The following is a 19144-nucleotide window of genomic DNA, read 5'->3' on the forward strand; positions in this document are numbered from 1 at the left end:
CGGCGCTGCCGCCGCCGTGCCGCCGCCGTGGGGCCCCGGTCGGCGCTGCCGCCGCCGTGCCGCCGCCGTGGGGCCCCGTTCGGCGCTATCGCTGCCCGCCTTTCGCGGTTCCGGGCGCCGCGCAGGGAGCCTCAGTCACCCGCCGGGACTGGCGGCAGCCGCGTCCACATCTCGCCGGAGCTCCTAGAGCCGCCCCTGCTCGAGCCCTGTGTCCCTGGCTGCCGCAGCCCTGTCGTCACAGCGGCGTGTCGCCGCTCGCGTTGCCCAGTACAGCGTGTCCAACAGCCCACGGCAGGAGGGCACGGGTGTCCCTTTCCCCTGGGGTTGCCCAGACGGCCCCGCATCACGCTTGCGTGGGGCATTTCTGCCCGGCGCACGCTGCGAAGTGCCTCCCCCTGTCCCTCCAGCTTTGACTCTGCATCCTCCAGGACTGGTTATATTGCCTGACACACCTGGTCCAGAGAGCAGCCACCAGCACTCCACACGCAGCGAGTTGCTGACACCTAAGTTTATCAAGCACAGGCACTATTTGCCATCGTGGGCCCTTGCTTGCTGCATGGTCTCATGCCACACTTGCATGTTGCCAAGCCCCAAACTTTTCGAAGTCCCCAGTTTTTCGAAGTCCCCAGTTCTTTGCTTGGTACATCCTGGTCTCCACTCTCACTGCTCTCCACATCCCCCGCAGCTGGTCCTGTCCCTGTGCTCCCCACTAAGCCATGCCAGATATTGCCGAGGTCCCTGTCAGCGCACACAAGGCCTCCTGTCCCAAACTGGGGCCATGCAGTGCGCACAGATGGGCAGTGGTGATGTCACACCAGCTACTGTGACATCATTACCAAAGCCAGTATTAAAGCTTTAAGAGGTGCTGGGTGTCAGTGTGACCTGCAAAGGTGATGAGAGGGCTGCTGAGGAAGGAGCTTGTCCAGGGCTGCTGAGGGAGGAGGGTGTTGCAGAGACTCCAAGGTCTCGCACGTGTCCCGCTGTTCCCTCTCCGTTGTAGAGGCTCTTCAACTGCTCGCCACTACCCTGTCCCATTTGGCAATGGCGAAGCAGGACCCTGCCAGGGTGGAGTCCCCTTGCACCACAGCCATGAAGACGGAGAGCTGCTCCCAGTTTGGCCCCATACGGACCCGGCACCTCCTGCGGCAGCAACGGCGGGAGAAAAAGCCCTACAGCCGTCCAGAAAGCCACCTTAGGACCAGCTATCTGCTAGCTCCAAGTGCTGGGCCATCTCACCCAGCACAGTAAAGTCTTTTCATGTGCACTGGGTGATCCCGCGCTCATTTGTCAGTCATCCTCTGCATTTCTTGAGGGCAGTGTTCGGGCATGGGACTGGTGGATTCCCTTCTTCCCCAGGGCTGACAGTCCCTTCCCTGTCCTGACTGGATGGGGGAGCCTGGGTGGAGGACATGGCACAGCCTCAGCCTGCCGGGCAGTGCTGCCAGCTTTGGGGTGCTTCCTGGCCTGGGGGAGGGTGCCTGGTTCAGTGATGTCTCTGGTAGATCTTTCTGGACTTGCAGGACTGTTGGCAGGTTTAAGAAGTGTCTCTGGGCTTGGGGGTGTTTATGTGTTTGGAGCTTGCCAACAGTTTTTGGGGATGTGACTGGATGTGGTGGTTGCTGCCAGTTAGGGGGGAAACTCCCTAACTTTTGGGGGTGTTTCTATGTCTGCCAGATGTGTGGTGCTGCCAGGTGTGAAGTGCATCTGGATTTGGGGTTTGTTCTTGGATTTGGGTGATTCAGACAAGGTCTAAGGGTTATTTCTGGTTTAGGGGTGCTGCTGCGTTGGAAGCTGTTAAAAGCAGGATCTGCCCCAGTGGAAGCAAACCCTGTCCCTGCAGGAGCATCAGCTGGTGCATCCCATCAGATGCTGGGCATGCTATGCCCTCTGGATGGTTGTTCCAGCAGCTCAGCTCCCCAGCCACCTCTGAGGAGAGCTGGGCTGCCGCCCCTGGGGGTTCTGAACTCGCCTCCTCTGAGGTGAAATCGTGTCTTTCACTCCTGGAGTACCTCGGGGTCGTGCCCGTCTCACTGCCTGCTCTGCCTCGGCAGATAATGGGGTGTTTCTGACCAGAGTTAAATGCCCTTAGACCCTCTTTGGAGTCTCTGTTGATAATCTCTCAGGGCCACTGCCCTGACTTTCCATCTTGCTGCTGGTTTGCTTGGCAGCAGTGCCAGGGAGGGAAGAGCCTTTAGCAAATCCTTTCCAAGTGCAGCTGAAGCTCAAGAGGTTTTCTGCAGTGGAGTTCCTGCAGCACCAGGCAAGGTCTCAGACATTTCCTGGTTCATGTTAGTTCACCTTTCACTGTCAGCAAGCACTGCATTGGCACAGCCTGGGCTCTTGGATCCTCTTGTTGCTTGTTTGTGATTTTTTTTTTTTTAACACTTGAGACACTTTGGAAACCCTCCCAGAAGAGGTGTCTCAGACGTGGCAAAATTGGCTTGAAAATGTGGATCCTGAGGACTAGAAGCAGTCTGACAGCTCTCTGTCTTTGCATTTTGTATTTCTATTCTTTAACAAACCATTTTCATCCATTTTGATTTTCAAAACCCCTTCATAAGGTGCCCAGCCTACAGTGCAGAATGCTTTGCTTTATGACATATTTCTCTTTGAAGATAGTAGTTTACAGTGCATATGAAAATACTCTGGAAAAAGAGCATATAACTTCATTTACAAAACCACCAAGCTCTAAAGAAACTACAATAGAGAAGTGTCATCAAACTTGTTTCCTATTATCAGAATTTCTTTTCTCATCTCAAAACCCCTAATGCACTTAGGGTTACCAGTTAACACAACCAGACTTAACACTACTAGGAGTTTTATGTAACCATTTAGAGAAGCTGTCAGGGTTTATCTGAGACCATTTTCTGCTTGCCATCTGCTTTCAAGACTGCAGCTTGCAGGTGGGCAGTAGTGTCACAACAACCTCAGCTGTGTGTTCAGAGTTTGGCTTTACTACCCACTGACAACTCCAAAACCTCTCAAATCTCGGGCTGGAGCAGTCTTGAGACAAAATCAGGTAGCGCAGCATGGGATGTGCTTGTCAGCTCCGTATCCCGGTGAATTGGTAGCATCCTCGTGAATTTTCTTTACTGCTACAAAGAAAAGCAATATTTCTGTTAAATTCTACAAAAATACTTGAGTGGAGTTTTTATTTTTCCACAGGCTGGCTGCTGAATTATGTCAAGGAAAACAAGACTCATTAAAGTCAGAGAAGTTAGTGCAGTAGGGACTGCAGTAAACTTATTTTTTAAATACTCTGAAAAAATCTTGACCTGATTCTGATTTTGCTTAAGCTATCAACAGTTGACATGGTGACATTTCACCTGTGAGGGATTTGAATCCACCTTGTATTTTCAAATAGCTTAACTAATGCATTTGCATAAAGAAGTATCATAAGTCATTCTCTGACCCCTCTCATTTCCCTTTGGCTCCCTGTACACTGTTTATCTGTTGATCTTGCTTTCCCTTCCATCTCTTGCTGAATCTCTGTCATGGCAGTGAAGCGCATCACATCACATCTGGTTTGCAGTCATAACTTTATTTCCTTGGTAAGACTGTGGGAATTCTTCCCCCATGCATATTACAGACAAGTCAGTATTTCACGGACCTCCAGCTACTTCTTGTTCTGCCTGAAAATCAGTTTGAATTCAGTAAGAGGCTACCATTGCATTCGTTTACATTCCTGATACCTACTGATCCTGTAATTCAGCCACAAAAAAAGCAGTCACAGTTGTCTAATCTACTAACTTAACTTTAAGACTATCTAATAAGGAAAAAAAAGCATTTATGGAAGTGCAAATTAATGGCTACATTGGATTTCATTTCAATTGGTACATAACGACCTGGAAAACACAGAGAAAAAGATTTCCAATGGCTAGAATATCATGTTGGCACCAAGTAGCTGGATTTTCAAAAGGGCTCAATTACTGAGTGTTGAACGCTGTTGGACCTTGGGTCTTGGGTCTGAATGTACTCCTTAAAACCTGGTCATGAGTTCCCTTGAAAGTCTTGCTTTGACTGCACAAGATGTTTGATTTAAGGTGTTGACCTTTCCTTACTGAATGAGAATATATATATTCTGTGGGTTTGAAGAGGGACCGAAGGGAGAGTTACTTCCAAAAATAGTCTGTACTTGTGCAGCCTTTGAAAATGAAAAATAGAGCTTTTAGGAGTAATGGTTAACAATGTGCCCTCATTACTCACTTTTAAATTGCTTTTCTTGGCACAAACATTTTGATGCTGGAATCCCTATTCCATGAAAAAGAAAGCTGAAGATGTTTTCTTTGTTATTTAACAGTCTCTGATCTCAGGAGTTCCATGTTCATTCCAGGATTCCGCAATGTAATCTGGGCTGATCCCGAGAACTCAGCTGGATTCTCCACAAGAACCATCCACTATCAGGGTTGTTCTTATTGCCAGTCTCAAGATGATAAATGCTTTCTTACAGGATCACCCAGAAAGTGTTTTTTAAAAAACGAGATTTTATGTGATAAGTTTACACCTGGTGGGGAAACCGCATGAAGTGGCTCACGTTCTTTGTAATAGGTACCCCAGCAAAACAGCCTATGAATACATAGTCCTGTGCCAGTTAAACAAGTTCTGGAATTTGTGGTGGATTTTCAGTTTGACTGTAGCTGTAGGGATATGCTGAGATACTGACTTATTTCAGACAAGTCAGAGGTTAAGAAGCCATACAGACTTTTAATCATGTACAAATAAAGTAACAAAAATTTTTACCCCAACCTTAGCAAATGCTGGTAGATTTTGAAAGAAAGTTGGATATGTTTGGGGCCTTTTTGCTGCTCTATTTCAACTCAGGAGTAAATGAGAGAATTCAGAATTTTACAAGTACATTAAGTGTTGGAAAATGAATTTAAATACAACACATTACAGATGCCTTGAGTAGTTAGATGTTATGCAGCTTTTGGGCTGTATTACACAGCAGAGATCCAAATTTTATCCTGTGGCCTCTAAGTACAATAGTAGAAAAAAGGTGCCCTTTTTGAATCCTCAAGGAAAGTCCTAGGAAAAAATGGCCTTCACAGGGATGCATAAGCTGGCAAAAATACTACAACAATTAAATACCGGTCATTGCAAATTTATTGCATAATTTAAGAAAATCTCGCACATTTAATAGATAAGGAATAGGAATTATCCTCCAAGCAGCAATATATTTAAATATTTAAATAAAAAGAGAGAAACAGCTATTTATGACGTGAAGGGAAATCTCTGTTGGGAGATTCAGACCAGCCAAAAGCAGCCAGTGTGTTTTACTTCATTTTCAAATGTCAGGTGTTAAATTGGGAACATTTGCACATGGTAGTCTGGCCCCACTTTTCTGTTCCACTGGGGTGTGCTGCCCTTCCCATGGGAGAGGTGAGTGAGTGGGAATGCTGTGCCAGAAAGGGGCTCCTGTCTCCCTCGCAGGGCTTTCAGGCAGCGGCTGTAAACGGCAGTGTGTCTGAGCCTGCAGGAGACAAGGCTTAGCAAGGCTTCACACAGCAGAGTGTGATCTAGTCCCAGGTTGCTTTATTCTATGGGAATGTTCCAAATGACATCTAATATTTAATCATAATTGAGACATTTAGAGGCAAACATGTCTAGACTAACTGATGTTTTAAACCAGCTACCCCCCTTTTTTCCAGCAGTGTATCACTGTGGACTGCATGTATTTAAATAATTAACATCAGATTTTTGTTTCATTCAGCACTCTTAACCCATAGGTAAAACTCTTGGCCACAGATCCATCCAATTAAACTCTATAAAGGATGATTGCTGTTTTCACAGGAGCTCATGTAGTCCCAAAGTTCCTCTTAAACTTTAGAACTGAGAGGATCCCTACACCTCATATTGGAAAGGGTTACCATGCAGCAGTATTTTGTAATTAAAGTACAGAAATAAAAGCTGAAATCCAGCCACCCAGACATCAGGCTGAAATAATACGCCAAAATATGATATAATGTAGGCCAAAACGTAATATATATCCCTGTACATGATGAGAGTACTCACTAAACATTTTTAGCATCTGAATAGAAAATAAATTAACAGAGAAAACTTGTGTTTTAGTAAAGAGTGAGTTCAATGCAGGAGAGGGATACTGTTAACTCGCCACTCTGTGTGGGAGGGGTTACTAAGCAAAACTCTGTGTTGATAACCCAAAACATGGCCGTGGTCTTTTGTGTATGTAATTATGGGATCAGGAATTCACAAATGTATCTCTTGGCAGTGCGGCAAACTTCATCCACCCACTTGCCTTGGGATGACTGAGACAAAAAGACACAGTTTTCACGCTTGCCCCCGTTGGGCTGGGCACGGTCCCAGTTGAAGTACTGCAGAGCCATGCCATTGACATCAACAAACCTCCCTTCATTGACCATGTCAGTGACACCCAGCCAGAACTCGGACACTTGGGGCGCGCTTTGCTTGCTGTAATCTCGAAGAATGTTCGTTTCATCGTTATTCCTCGGGATAGCCAGTGTCCCACCCTTGGCTATGCAGTCTTCATTGGCTTCATGGAAATGTTTGGTGCCTTCTGACATGAGGTAGCACTTCTTATGGGCTTTGGTCCCACGAAGGCACACTGTGAACAGATACGATTTTGCACGTTCAGTACAAGTGGGGGGTGGAGCTTTCAGTAATGGTTCCTCAAGTGATAATTTTCCAAAAGCGTGTTGAGACTTGAGCAAACAAGTCCCTCAGCAAGCAAAAGGCTCTTGACTCCACAGAGTGGGTTTGAAAGTAGGAGTAAGATCAGACTTACCTGCTGATGCTCCAGTTCATGTAGGAGCCTGTGTGCAGCCAGCACGTCAGCGTGCCTTTGGGAAGGGACTGCTAAAATATAGCCCACGCCTGTTGTCAGTGCCCCTTTTACCAAATAGTCCTGCTTTCAAGCATGTTTTACCTTATTTCACCAGTCTCGAAACTGATGGAATGGATGAGGTATGGATATTTGTATTGTTGCCAGATAGAAGCTGGTCATCAGGAAATCTGTATTGGCTTTATAGTCGAGACAGATGTAAATGTCTTTTAATATTTGTGATATTTAAGTAAAGCAAATTTTTACACCTTATCTAAGCTCAGTTTCCAGCAAGCAAAGGCAGGACAGAAAACTGTTGTATTAAATGTGTCTTGCTGACCAGGAAAATATTGATTTGAAATTCATAATACAAATCTCTGTGTGATTAATAAAAGTGTAATTCTACCTGCAGAAGATTGCATATTCACATCCATAGGCATTAATTTATTTTCCAGCAAAGTCTCTTCCTTCAAACTCTAAATTCAAATGAGGTAAAGTGACTTAAATCTATAAGTGCTTTTAAAAAGTGCACACTTATTACTGACCTTACAGGACAATCTGGACCCAATCTTCTAAACATTTGAATTTATAAATCTGTTTCCTTTTACTTCTGGGGAAGTCTTGATGTAAAGTCCAAATAGACCAGAGGGTTAATTTGGCAGCTACTCTCTCTGTCATTGGAATTGCCTTGCAGAGCTGCTGCTGGGGTTGTTCCAGCCTGAGGTCTGTGGGGACAGGAGCACTGGAAGGAATCCTTAAACTTTGCCTTACAGATTTCCTAATGCAGATTTGTGAAAAACAGATTCTCCCAAGAAAAATAGTGATAACAAGAGAACCCTCCTTGGTGGAATGTTCCTTGTGAGCTGAGGAAGGTATCAAAGGCCTTGAATATACTCCTGTGACAATTATTTTTAGAATCCTGCATGTTATTAATTGCAGATTATTTCATTTTTTGCTTAAGCTCATCTTGTACTTATGTACATCTTCTGTCCTGATGTTTTCTATAATCTAATTCCTGTCATCTGTTCTTGTAAAAAAATAATTATGTCTCTGATCAACAGGATATGGAAGTCACTTTGGACCACATCCTATGTCTCAAGTTTTTAGTATTTCCAGTTGTAGTATTCACTGCATTCCTTAGCTGCATTTTCAGTCATAATTTTCTATTAAGGTTTAACCTTCAAATTTTAACCCTTCCAAAGGTCAAAGAGAAGTAATGAACATATTTATTAAATGTGGAAGGCTTTAACACATTTATATTTATGAGAAAGATCAGAGAGACTTTACTTCAGCGATGATAAGGTCTGGATGTCTTTAGGGAGAAAGTATGTGCTGCAAAATGGTATGTGGCAGCATTTCACATTTCACTCTATGTAGAAAGGAGACCCAGAAAGTTCAAGCAAAAGAAGAAACCAGATTTTTAAGGTGTGTCCTGGAAATGTCCATAAGCTGAAAATGGAGCTCCTTTTTTCAATTATCACATTAACAAAGACAGTCAGAGCTAGGGCGTGATAGGTGTCTTTTTGCCAGATTTGGATTCCAGTTGAACGGTGTGGGTTATAAATTTAGAATAAAGCTCAAAATAAATTTTGAGGAGAGGAAGTCTCCCAGTTCTGGTTTCATTTCTAAGCCACTGCATGCTTCCTCTCAAGCTCCTTCTGGAAGCAACACAAAAATTACTTTTAAATAAGAGTTACTTGTCTAGCACAGGCTCCCTCTTTTAAGAAACTTCTAAAGCCTTCTTATAAGACATTTGAAATAAAAATATTTTGTAAAGCCCCAAAAGCTAAATGTAACCCAAGACATAAAACTGGACAACCCAGATATTTCCATCCCTAAGGAAAATATGTTCTGTTTCATGAGAATGATGTAATTTCCTCTTGTACATGTTTAAATGCCAGATTTTGTGTCAACAGCTGTGAAAAAGCACAACTGTCTAGTAGGTGCATGTGTATTTACCCTTCTTATTTTGTTAGGAAATTTCTATCTGGTTATTTAAATACTTAAAGGACTCTGCACATTGGTCCAGGATATTTCTGAACTCACAGTGGATATAACTTTGAAGTTTTATGGCAACATTCGCATTTGAATATGTGCTCGTATCAAAGCTGGGCACTTAACTCACTGACCACATAAACTCTTAGACCCAAGAACCCTCAATGTGCTGCCTTTGATGATACAAAACTCAGAGCTTGAAGTTGTGCATAGCAAAGACAAAAGTAGTTCTTGCACCAGGTTAGCTCTTGCTCTCAGTGAAGAATCACTACTCATTCCCCATTAGCTGAGATCTGATTTTACTTGAATGCTTCCTTCAACACTTGTCTGTCTGGTACAGCTCTGGCACACCATGGCTTTATGGAGCTGTACTCCTCAGTCATAAAATCCCGTTAAAGAGAGGGATGGGAGTGAAGAAGAGAGGCAGTGAGAACTTTTGGAAGCCACTGACCGGTATAAACTGCTTTACCTGTCTGGAGTGCTTGTATTTCCTTCAGAGCATTTACTTCTCGCCACAGTTTGTCAATCTGGGTCTTCAGGTCATCTTTTTCTTACACAAAAGGAATATACAGAAATTAACAGATATGCACACACACAGACAAAATTAAAATTACATGTTAAAAGCTGTTTCAAAATATCATGGGTTGCTGCATTGCTGAGATGCATTTTGATTATTTTTAAATATTTGCCCTTAATGAAAACATGCCTCTAGGATTCCTATAAAAAACAGGAAGAACCCACCTTTATCTTTCATTCTCATATTTTATCATGGATTTTGCCCTAAAAACTGTTCGAAAATCATGGATTGTTGCAGCTAATAATTGTTTAGTGAGCTGGTATCTAATTTACAGAAAATGTCCCTTTTTCTTTTGAACCTGTACACTCTGGTGTATGGACGTGACATACAAAAAACAACAGGACATAAGTTGTATTCTTCAAAGAAATGTTATTTCTGTGAGCATGAAAGTTTCACACAACTCTTGTTTTAGCACAGGGAGGAACAACAAATAAAACACAACTTGACAGTCTGAATGTTGCAGATGTGCTTTTTGAGCTGCAATCTCCACTTCCCAGGATTAGCCTTCCTCTCTGCCTCAGTGTAGAGAGGGCCTGGGGACTTGAGTCATGCAAATTCACTCTGAATCAGCATTTTGTAGCATTTACAAAAGCACCAAGAATATGGTGGGACAGGAAAAGAAGCTAATTTGTACATAACTCCATTTTTGTGTCCTCTTTTTTTTTTTTTTTTTTGTTTTGTTTGGGTTTTTTTGGGTTTTTTTAATCAACGTAATGTCTTTCAGGGTTTCCTGCTTCCCCAAGGCAGAATTCCCAGTTCTCCAATCTGTTCTTCTCTCTGCTGGCACAAAAGATGTGTAGCAGCCTGTCCTTAGGACCCCAAGCTTGAAACCCTAGAGATTCCAGGGGAGAAGGGAGTGCTCCGTGTTGGAGTGAAAGCTTCTCTGGACTCAAGCCCAGATGGAAGCCAAAGCACAGGCATTGAATTAAAACCTTTGGACAAGCTGAGATACATGAAGCTACACCAAAGTGAAATAGAAATATAGATTTTTAACTTCACTAGAAATATATGCTAAGTGCCTTAAACATTAAAAAGCTGTAGCAGAGATCTTAAACACAGTTCTTGCTGCAGCAGTGTTACCTTTTCACAGAATTTTTTACTTTAGACAAAATATAGATAGAATTACACTGTTTCCATTTTTTAGATCGAGTGTTCACATGAACAGTAAGAGCTGATAGAAACTGTACACACCAATCTGTGTAATACCTGTGTAACACTGGTGTAAGGCTTATGACTGTTAGAATTAGACCAGGATAGGTTAAGGAAAGGAAAACTAGAATAGTGTGTTAATTTCATTGGTCAATTAATAAATATAATCCACACTTCTCTAAGAAAAAATATAGAGTCTAGAGTATAGAGCATATAGTGCATAGAGCATATAGAATATAGAGTATATGGAGCATATAGAACATATAGAAGCAGCTGTTTTCTGCCTGCTGTTGCTGCTGCTGCTTGGCTTTATCATGTAACCCCCTTGAACTCTGCCTTCAAGAAAGCTGTGAGACTATGAAATAAAGAACTCAGCAGAACAGCAGCCTCCTCTGCTCTCTTACCCTGCTCCGAGAAGGAAAGGTACCCCGTCAAAAGCTCAACAGCTCCAGAGCAGCAAAATCTTCTTGCACAATGGCTTTATCAAAGCCACAGTTTTTTAATTGACTAGGAGTTCAAGTATTTGCCATTAGTGTAGCCTCCATCATACCCACTTTTATTAGAAATAAATCTTTAAATTCAATACAGAGACATTTCTAAACAATATTCTGTGGTTTTGTATTTACTCTGCAAGCTTTGCTGTTTGAACTGATGCTTTATCTTTTCCTGCTAATTCTTTGATGTTGACCTGCTAGTTGGTTTGACTTGCTATTTCACAGTACTTTTCACACAGGTGGCATAATATTCCACAAATAGTAGACATTCATTGTGTTAAAATTAGGAAATGGTACAAAAATCTGAACAATAACTCTTGGAGACTGAATACTTCTGCTTGTTTCCCCCTTATATATTAATTTCCATTTTTCTGATCTTAGTCAATATTGCTACATAACTAAGAATGATCAGCCAGAGTCCTCTCTCAGCTGTAACCTGTGAGTTCTAAATAATGTTGACGGAGGTGAACAGCCATAACAGAGCAATGCATTTGCTGCTGTTATACAGCTCTATTTCCATAACTCATTCTGGCACCTTATTTGTGGCTTTGCTAACTCACATAAAAATATTTTAAACACACAGATAATATAGACTCGAGTGTGCTTTATAAATAAGCATTTGTGTAGTGTTAGTTTCTGGTTCATGCAATGCTATTTAAAGTACACAGTAAATTTGCATAGTTTGTATGTTTCTATCCCTCCTCCCAGTTCAGACCCAGTACCTTTCACTCTACGTTTGCTGTGCTTCCTGGCTTTGAGTTTGGAAGCCTGGCTGATGGTCTGATCCAGCAGTAGTAAGCTGATGAGTAGAAAAATCGTAAGTCCAGTTTGTGCCATGTCTCTTTGAAGGACCCTTAGTAGGATCTTGAAGAGATTCCCTTCAGCAGCTCTGAGAGCAGGTCCCACAGACCCATCTCAGTGGGGACTGCCTGAGGTCAGGTTTATAAAGTGTGGTGACAGGCTTGGCTGGACTCCTTGCTTACGAAATGTGTGTAATACTTTAGCTGGCTGTAGCATAAGACGCTCCCTTGTTCTCACATCCCGTCTGAAACTCCTGTTTCCATTCTGAGTTCAGCTGTACCAGTCCTGAACACTGCACTGATTGCCTCACCTGTAAGTGCCACATCTCCTGTTTTAACACTGACGCCAAAATGGATGGAAAGCCAGATGCTTGTGCACTGCCAGCTTTGAGGAGAGGTAGCCAGAAGATTTCCACAAGTGTCAGAGGCTCACCCAGCATGGCTCTGCCCCAAGCTGGTTAAGTCATGACAGTGGCCATCACCTTCCACTGAAGCAAAACCAGGATGCCGCTCCCTCAGCAAATGCAAACACTGCAACTACAGACCCACACAGATGTTTATCTGTGTTTTATTTATCTATGTATTTACATTAAAATCACACTATGTGAGGAGTGCATTTATCGTTTTATGAAGAGTCAATAAATGCCTGATAGATATGACTGCATTTCTGGTTGAGAACAGCATCAGCAGGGTCTAGTCAGGGGAACAAAGGTAGCTATGCTCTCCCAAAGGTTCCCAAGTCCTGACTGTAGGGTCAGTGGAAGAGTAAAACACAAGGTGCTTGAAGCAGGACAGTGTCTCCCTGGACTCTGGAGAACTTTCTGAGTTTGAATCTCTTTCATTTGCCCTTGGGCTCTGTGGACTTCTGTGGGTCTGCCATTAACTGGGATTGCTGTATGAAATAGAACCTCTCTCTGATTCTGGTGAACAAATGAAATTGTCACAAAAAGATTCCCATACATCACACTTTTTCTTTTTTCCTTTTCTTTTTCCCCCATTAAGAGAGGGTTTGTTTAAAATATTGACACCAAAGCCATTGCTGGGTGCTGGCTGGGGCAGTTCATGCCCTTCAGAGCTGTTCTTCCTGACATCCCTTTGCCGTCTCTGCCTTGATTACATTCTGCTCACATTGCTGACACTTTTTTTATCAGGACTTTAAGATCAGGAGACTTACTAGTTTATTAAAAGAAAGCTGGGATTTAGGAACATGCTGGTGTACTGCATGAATACTGACTGGCTTTTTCCAACCCCCACTAAGACACTTCAGTACTTACAGCACAAACCACACCTGCCCTGTCTGTTCTGGACACCTTTAAACAGCTCCCTGTATTCTCACAGTCTGTAACTAGCAGCTATCTCTTAATCATTAGCTAAGAAAGTTTCCATAAATGCATCCTGATAGGATAAAACTTAGTTCCAGTGGTCCTGCTCCAAAATATTGAAGTATTAACATCCATTGTGTCAGGAAACCTCTGGATCAACATTGCTCAGTCCTCAGAGCTATTTTGGAGCACAGCACACCAGACATGGCTGTTGTGGGTCCCACCCACCCAGAACTGCCCGAAAAATCTCACACAGCTGCAAATTTCAGTCCATGGTAAATGTGGAAAGGGCTGACATTCCAACTAACACACCAGGAACTGAAATCTGAGCTGGCAGAGAGGAAAGCAAGGAGCTTTGCAAGGGTCTAGTTCAGGATTTAATCTGTCCTTTAGAACAAGCCCTAAGCTCACTCTTGATCCATATTTTATTCCAGTGGTATTGGGGCATCAATGTAAGTTAATTAAGGGCAGATGGCTGAATCAATAACTGCTTCCACTTAGTTTTTCAGTTGGTGCCTTCTCAGATCTTGTGGATTTGCACATGAAGCTGATCCTAAACCACTGCAGCTTTCAACCTGACAAATTAAACTGTGCTAATTTCAGGTTGCCTTGATAAGGGAGCTGCAAACCCCTGGAGCTGTTTCATGTGGAGCTTAACTGTCTCAGAGGCTTTGGGAGAGGCTGGGCCAGTAGCTGGGTCAACAAGCCTTTTAGTGTGTGTTCAAGGTCCCAGTACCAGAATGGATTTGTTCCTGCCCCAAGGAACTTGAGCTTGCTAACACAGGCTTCTTTTCTTCCTGTGAAATGAGTCTGACAGAGAAAGATTTGTACTCTACTGAGGCAGCATACAAGTCACTAGAAATGGAGGGATAAAGAAAACACAGATTTGGTATTCTGGCAGTTCTTGGCCAAGAGCGTGAGTGAAAAAACTGCTTTTTTGGAGTATGCCATGTAATGTCCTTTCAAGAACAGAGTTGAAATTCTGTTTTGAAAGCTTAATCCCCCTCATTCAGTAGTCTCTCTGACCATTTTGCCAGTCTGCAAGCAGCTCAGCTGGATTTCACTCCTTAAAAGTGCATCACAAAGCTGCCCTTGCAGCTGCTGGGATAGACCACAAGGAGATAGGGGCTAGAATTCCTCTGGAGTACCCAAATAACAGTTTCCACACTTATGACTAACCTATAGCAACTGAGGAAGCAGGTTTAACTTTTTGTATACGGTGTGTGGGAAGGAGAGCCAGAGAACAGTCAAAATATGCTGCTGAGAAGGCATAACCTCGCAGTGCTACTGAGGAAATGGTGCCACACAGGAGGCTCCCTGAAGTGAGTACCTGGGCTGTGTATGGGCTTGAAACAAACATTATAATGTCATTTAGAGGTGGAATTTTTCTTTTACTGGCACAGTTACAGCAAGGTGATATAGCTCAGGGAGTGACTACTATTATATACTGATAGAAGTAATTTTTCCTGAAACAAGTTACTCCACTTTCTGTATCAGAATATACGATACAAGAATAAATATTCTCGTATCTTTAGAGCTGCATCCAGACTCGGATGGAAGTGTGTTTTTTTTGTTTACAGCACTATAGTAGAACTTGTGCATACAGACAGAATTGTGTCTTGAAGTGCTTAGTTCACTTTGAGGCACTCCTGAAGTGCTCTGTCTGATAAGAAACATCTTGCAAAAGCCAGAGCTGCTATGCTGCAGTGGCACCTGGGGTTTTGGCTCCCATCTCCCCACCTCATTCCATTTGCTTTCAGACAACCAGACCATTCAGAACACAAACATCCTTTGGTAAAAGGCTTTTTTCTGTTTCTCCACAGAGACTCTTCAAGGTAAAAACTGTTTTCTTCAGAGACAGTTCTACCTTTATATGCTCCTGTAAACTGGCTCAGGAAAAGTCTTCATACAGCTGTTTTTTCCTCTCCTTTCTCATCCATCCCTGGGTTTGTGGAAAGAACATGCAATGGGGCACAGAGTATGAGAAGCCAGTGTGAGATGAGGACTGGATGCTGAGCTCCTGAAATAGGTCTGGTTGCAGAAGTACAACAGCATTTGTAAAAAATAGCTTTAAAAAGATTTAGTGCTTCAGTCTGTTGGGAAGTGAACTGCTCCCAGCTGCCAGTAGATTGCCTGTGTTTTACTGAGCCCTACAGTCCCCTTGTGCTTCAGAGCTAGTTGTGCTGGGGGATGTTTGACCAAATGGGAAATGGATGGGCTGTATTTGCTCCAGGGATCAGGGCAAACTCCATTTTTCTTGCAGAATTTCAGTTCTAGAAAATTCAGCTCAGCTTTAGGAAAATAAAGCCATGAAGGTGAGTAATTATTTGCCCCTTCTACTGAGAGTATAAAGAGAAAATGAAAACTGATCAGAGCTGTTACCAGGCCAAGGAATTGCAATTGGGGCAACCTGAAGAGCCAGAATGGTCAATAAAAGTAGATAACACAAAGGTTAATAAAAGGTTTATCACCTCTGATATGTCCATTTTTATTACTGTCTTGGGTAAATGGGATCCACTGGTTGATTTTTGTTTTAATTTAATGTAGTAAATTTTGCAAACTCTCCTAGTCAAGGGTTATGTTGTGCTTGGAAAATTACTGTATGCTTGGTTTATTTGGCCTTGAAAAGTCTTGCAAAGTCTTGCTTAAGGATTTGATCTCAGTCCAAAGAGGTATGAGGCAGAATCATGGCTGACATCCCAACACCAAAGTTATTTTGGGGAAATTTGTACAAGCAAACTGTGTTTAGAAAAGAGAAGGGCTAGCCTTATGGTATGTGAGGTTTTGTGAAACTTACTAATGATATTTTGGGGTTTTGCCATTGGTTCAAGTTTTTTCCTGTCATGCTAATTTGGTGTTTTGAAAGGAAATTTGCTGGGTACAAGAGATCTGCTCTAGCAGAATTAAAGGTGGTTCCAGGTTTATTGCAGAACCAGGCTGCCCACCAGTGACCTGCACTGAGTGTCAGTGAGTTTTGAAATGAGGGCATTCACATCTTCCTTAGATATGTGATTCTGCTCTCCCAAGAACATGCCTCACCTTGGCACTGTGGGTTGATAATGATTGATCAATAAATCTGCTTCTCAGCATGGTGTTTTCCGGGTCTAAATGGAGCTGTTATTACCTACAGGTCCAGTGTTTTTCAATTCCCATGCTGTAAATACAAGCTTCAAAAAAAGAAGAAATTTGAGATATAATAATGTATGTGAACTGAAAAGATGAATCAGGACAGTGTTTTAAGCTTCTGGAATAAGTGCTTTTATCTCTTATTTTGGAGTTTTTGTCACAAAGCATCTCACAGCTGGGTCTCAGCAAGCAAAGAGGAGGGGAAATTATTTGCAAAATGCAGCAGAAAGACTTGTCTAACATCTATCACACATATTTAAGACAAATAGCATCATCTTGTCTGTGTGACCAAATCATCTCACCTGTATTCCTTTCATTCTCTTGTAATGGCACTGGATATGGATTATAGGTTGTAAAGCAGAGAAAACACAGCTTGTCAAAGCCAGAGAGACTCAGAATTCAGAAGAGATTCACCAAATCTATACAAAGCAATGTGAGAAAAGCCAATGAGCTCTTTTGGTTTCCTGTCCAATGCACTGACACTCTGGACTGACACAGGTCCTTTCTTATGGTGTTCAGGTATATCAAAGAAATTACAGAGTTGCCAAATTGTTTTTACTTCAGGCCTTTAGCTGCAAAGATAAGAAGGTGCACAGGGTTTTTCTGCCTGTCATTGCTTGGTTTTTTAGTCAGGAAGGACCCCAAAGAAATAGATACTTACTTAGAGATAAATGTTTTGCTGGATATGTGAAATGTGCGTAGAGAGCAAACCACAATCCCTCTCAAAAAAGAGACCTTTTAAAGATCAGCTGACTCTGGCATCTCTAAAGATAAGGGGGTCTAGGAGAAAATTTAAATCAGTTTCTTTGCAGTCCAGGTGTAAATAGAAGAGTTGAATGGGGTCTTTTAAAATGCTACTCCTGTGGACTTGGCAAAGTTTCCATGTTGGAAATTCCTGGCAGCAGCTCAGCTCTTTCAGCCCTTGGGATATGTGTGAGAATGTATCTCTTTCTCTTTTGTAAACACAAATTACCTGTTGTGCTATTTTTTCTCCTGTAATGTGTGCTGACTTTTTACCTTCCTGGAAAAGACCTGAAGACATCCGAGCATTTAATTTCTCCTTTTAAATATTTCGGTTTTGATCATCATAGCCTCCCTAATATGAGGTTTCACAGCCTCACATTAACATGATCTCACCAGGTTCTGCTCATCCTTATGTGTGCCAGACCAACTGATTTGGACAAAGCCTTGGTTTAGGCACTGTGAAACTCTCCAGGCAGCCTGAGTTGCACATCCACAGGTTCACAGCAGGTTTCCAACAGTGCAGCTATGCACGCAGCCAGGAGGGCCAGGCAGAGCAGGGATTATGTTTTGAGATGTGTAGGTGTTTGTTGGATTTTACTAATCAGGATGGAAATTCAGACTTCTCAGGAGTATGATCATGTCTGCCTTTGGTGGCTGCACTTCACCAAGGGCTTGAAGGTTCTGCTCAAGGACTGCCTTGCCAAACCAAAACTTGAGTCACGGGAGCTGCAAGCAGCTGACCCTGCTTCACTGTGTTTTAGGAGCAGCACTGTCCCCATGCACAGGCATAATCAGCTCCTGTGCCAGGCCCCAGGCTTGGAAAACTTGGGATGTAGCCCAAATAAACCACCATTCTTTAAAATGTAAACAGAGTTTTCAGCTGCTTAGTCAAGAAGGAAAAAAAAAAACCTAAATGTAACTGCCTGGGAGATGTCTGCTTGTCTCTGCAGGCAAACTCAAGCAGTGGGAATTAGCCCTGGCTTGCTGGGGGCTGGGGAAGGGGGAGGACAAATCCTGCACCATGCCCTACTTCCATGCTCTGTGCATATCCCTGCCCACGTGCTGGGATGGAAATGCAAACCACACATCAGCTACTGGACAATGCTCACACAAGGATGCTGAGAGTGGAAATGAAAAACTAACCCGTATAGGTGTAATTTTCACCAATGGCCCAGTATGTCCAGTCAGAAATAGCATTTGTCTCTGGGAGGGATGCCCACTGGGAAAGGTCCCTGGTGTAACATCCTCTCCCATCCAGCTCTCCTACCTTCCAATGGCTGTGTTTGGGCACACACAGATATGCTGTTACTGTTGGATGTCTTTTCAATAGCTGCTCCTAAAATTTTACTGAACACAACACAGAAATCTGTGAGGACTTTTTAAAGTCTCAGTTGCCTTTTCCTGCAGAATTCTAGTGTGGGCAGAAAGAACCACGACAAGGCAGCACAGCATCCTCCTGCCGTGTGAGCTGCTGTCCTTAAGGACCTGGAACCCAGCAGGGGTGGGTGCTGAAGCCAGAAGAGCAAGGCCACCAGTGCAGATGAGCAAAACAGATACTTAACGTGTCTTTTGTGCTGTGTTCTGTAGCTTCTTTGCTGATAGCACTCAAGCTATCCAGCACAAAGCCAGCTTGTTAATGTCTGTATAAAATGCAGTCACTGCACATTCTAAGGTGCAGCCAGACCCTGGCTGAGGTACTGGCAGCGTTTGATGAGTAGAATTAGTCCATTCCAGAAATTGCAGGACATTCCAACCCCTGCCCTACATGTTTGGGAGAACCCTGGAGTGTTTAAAGGAAAGCTGAAGGAATCAGCAAGAAGGTGGCTGCAGTTATACCTGAAAGGGTGCACACACCTGCATGTTAGGGAGATTTCATAAGGAGGGATTATGGGTCTGGACATAGCACCCTTCAGAACTGGAGGAATTCATGCTGTAACATTACCTGAAAGTGCCTGTTGGTCATGAAGAGTGGGACACAGATCCCCATTTCTCCTCGCCTTCTTTTCTGTCTGAAAAAGGAGATTCCTCTGGTAGAGTTGGGGAATGCCAAAGACACGTCCTCTCTGTGTGTGCTTGGGCTACATGTGACCCTCATGTCACACTCCTGGATCCCTGCCCATCTCCAAGGTGTTTCCAGC

At 43.2% G+C, this 19144-nt stretch overlaps 2 protein-coding genes across 4 annotated transcripts in view; one reads left to right on the plus strand and one right to left on the minus strand.

Annotated features, from left to right (window-relative positions):
- Positions 1–19144, plus strand: part of TDRD12 (tudor domain containing 12) — a 57605-nt gene that overhangs the window by 27103 nt on the left and 11358 nt on the right. The gene's annotated exons all lie outside the window — the stretch shown is intronic.
- CLEC3A (C-type lectin domain family 3 member A) lies at positions 3523–13392 on the minus strand. Its single transcript, XM_042027629.1, has 3 exons — positions 11737–13392; positions 9264–9344; positions 3523–6583 (listed from the first exon to the last, which is right to left on the minus strand). The coding sequence occupies exons 1-3, from the start codon at positions 11849–11851 to the stop codon at positions 6192–6194; spliced, it is 588 nt and encodes a 195-aa protein (XP_041883563.1). The 5' UTR covers positions 11852–13392; the 3' UTR covers positions 3523–6191.

The sequence above is a fragment of the Corvus kubaryi genome, unplaced genomic scaffold, assembly GCF_017639235.1.
Source record: "Corvus kubaryi isolate FWS band 111438036 unplaced genomic scaffold, C.kubaryi_AGA036_p1.0 37300, whole genome shotgun sequence".
NCBI lineage: Eukaryota > Metazoa > Chordata > Aves > Passeriformes > Corvidae > Corvus > Corvus kubaryi.

Bases quoted from the DNA above. Each gene is read 5' to 3' on its own strand.
- CLEC3A (XM_042027629.1), bottom strand. From the start codon at position 11,851: ATGGCACAAACTGGACTTACGATTTTTCTACTCATCAGCTTACTACTG. The intron at 9,345-11,736 runs GTACTGGGTCTG...CTTTTGTGTAAG, and splicing joins CAGCAAACGTAGAGTGAAAG to AAAAAGATGACCTGAAGACC. The intron at 6,584-9,263 runs GTAAAGCAGTTT...ATCTGTTCACAG, and splicing joins AATACAAGCACTCCAGACAG to TGTGCCTTCGTGGGACCAAA.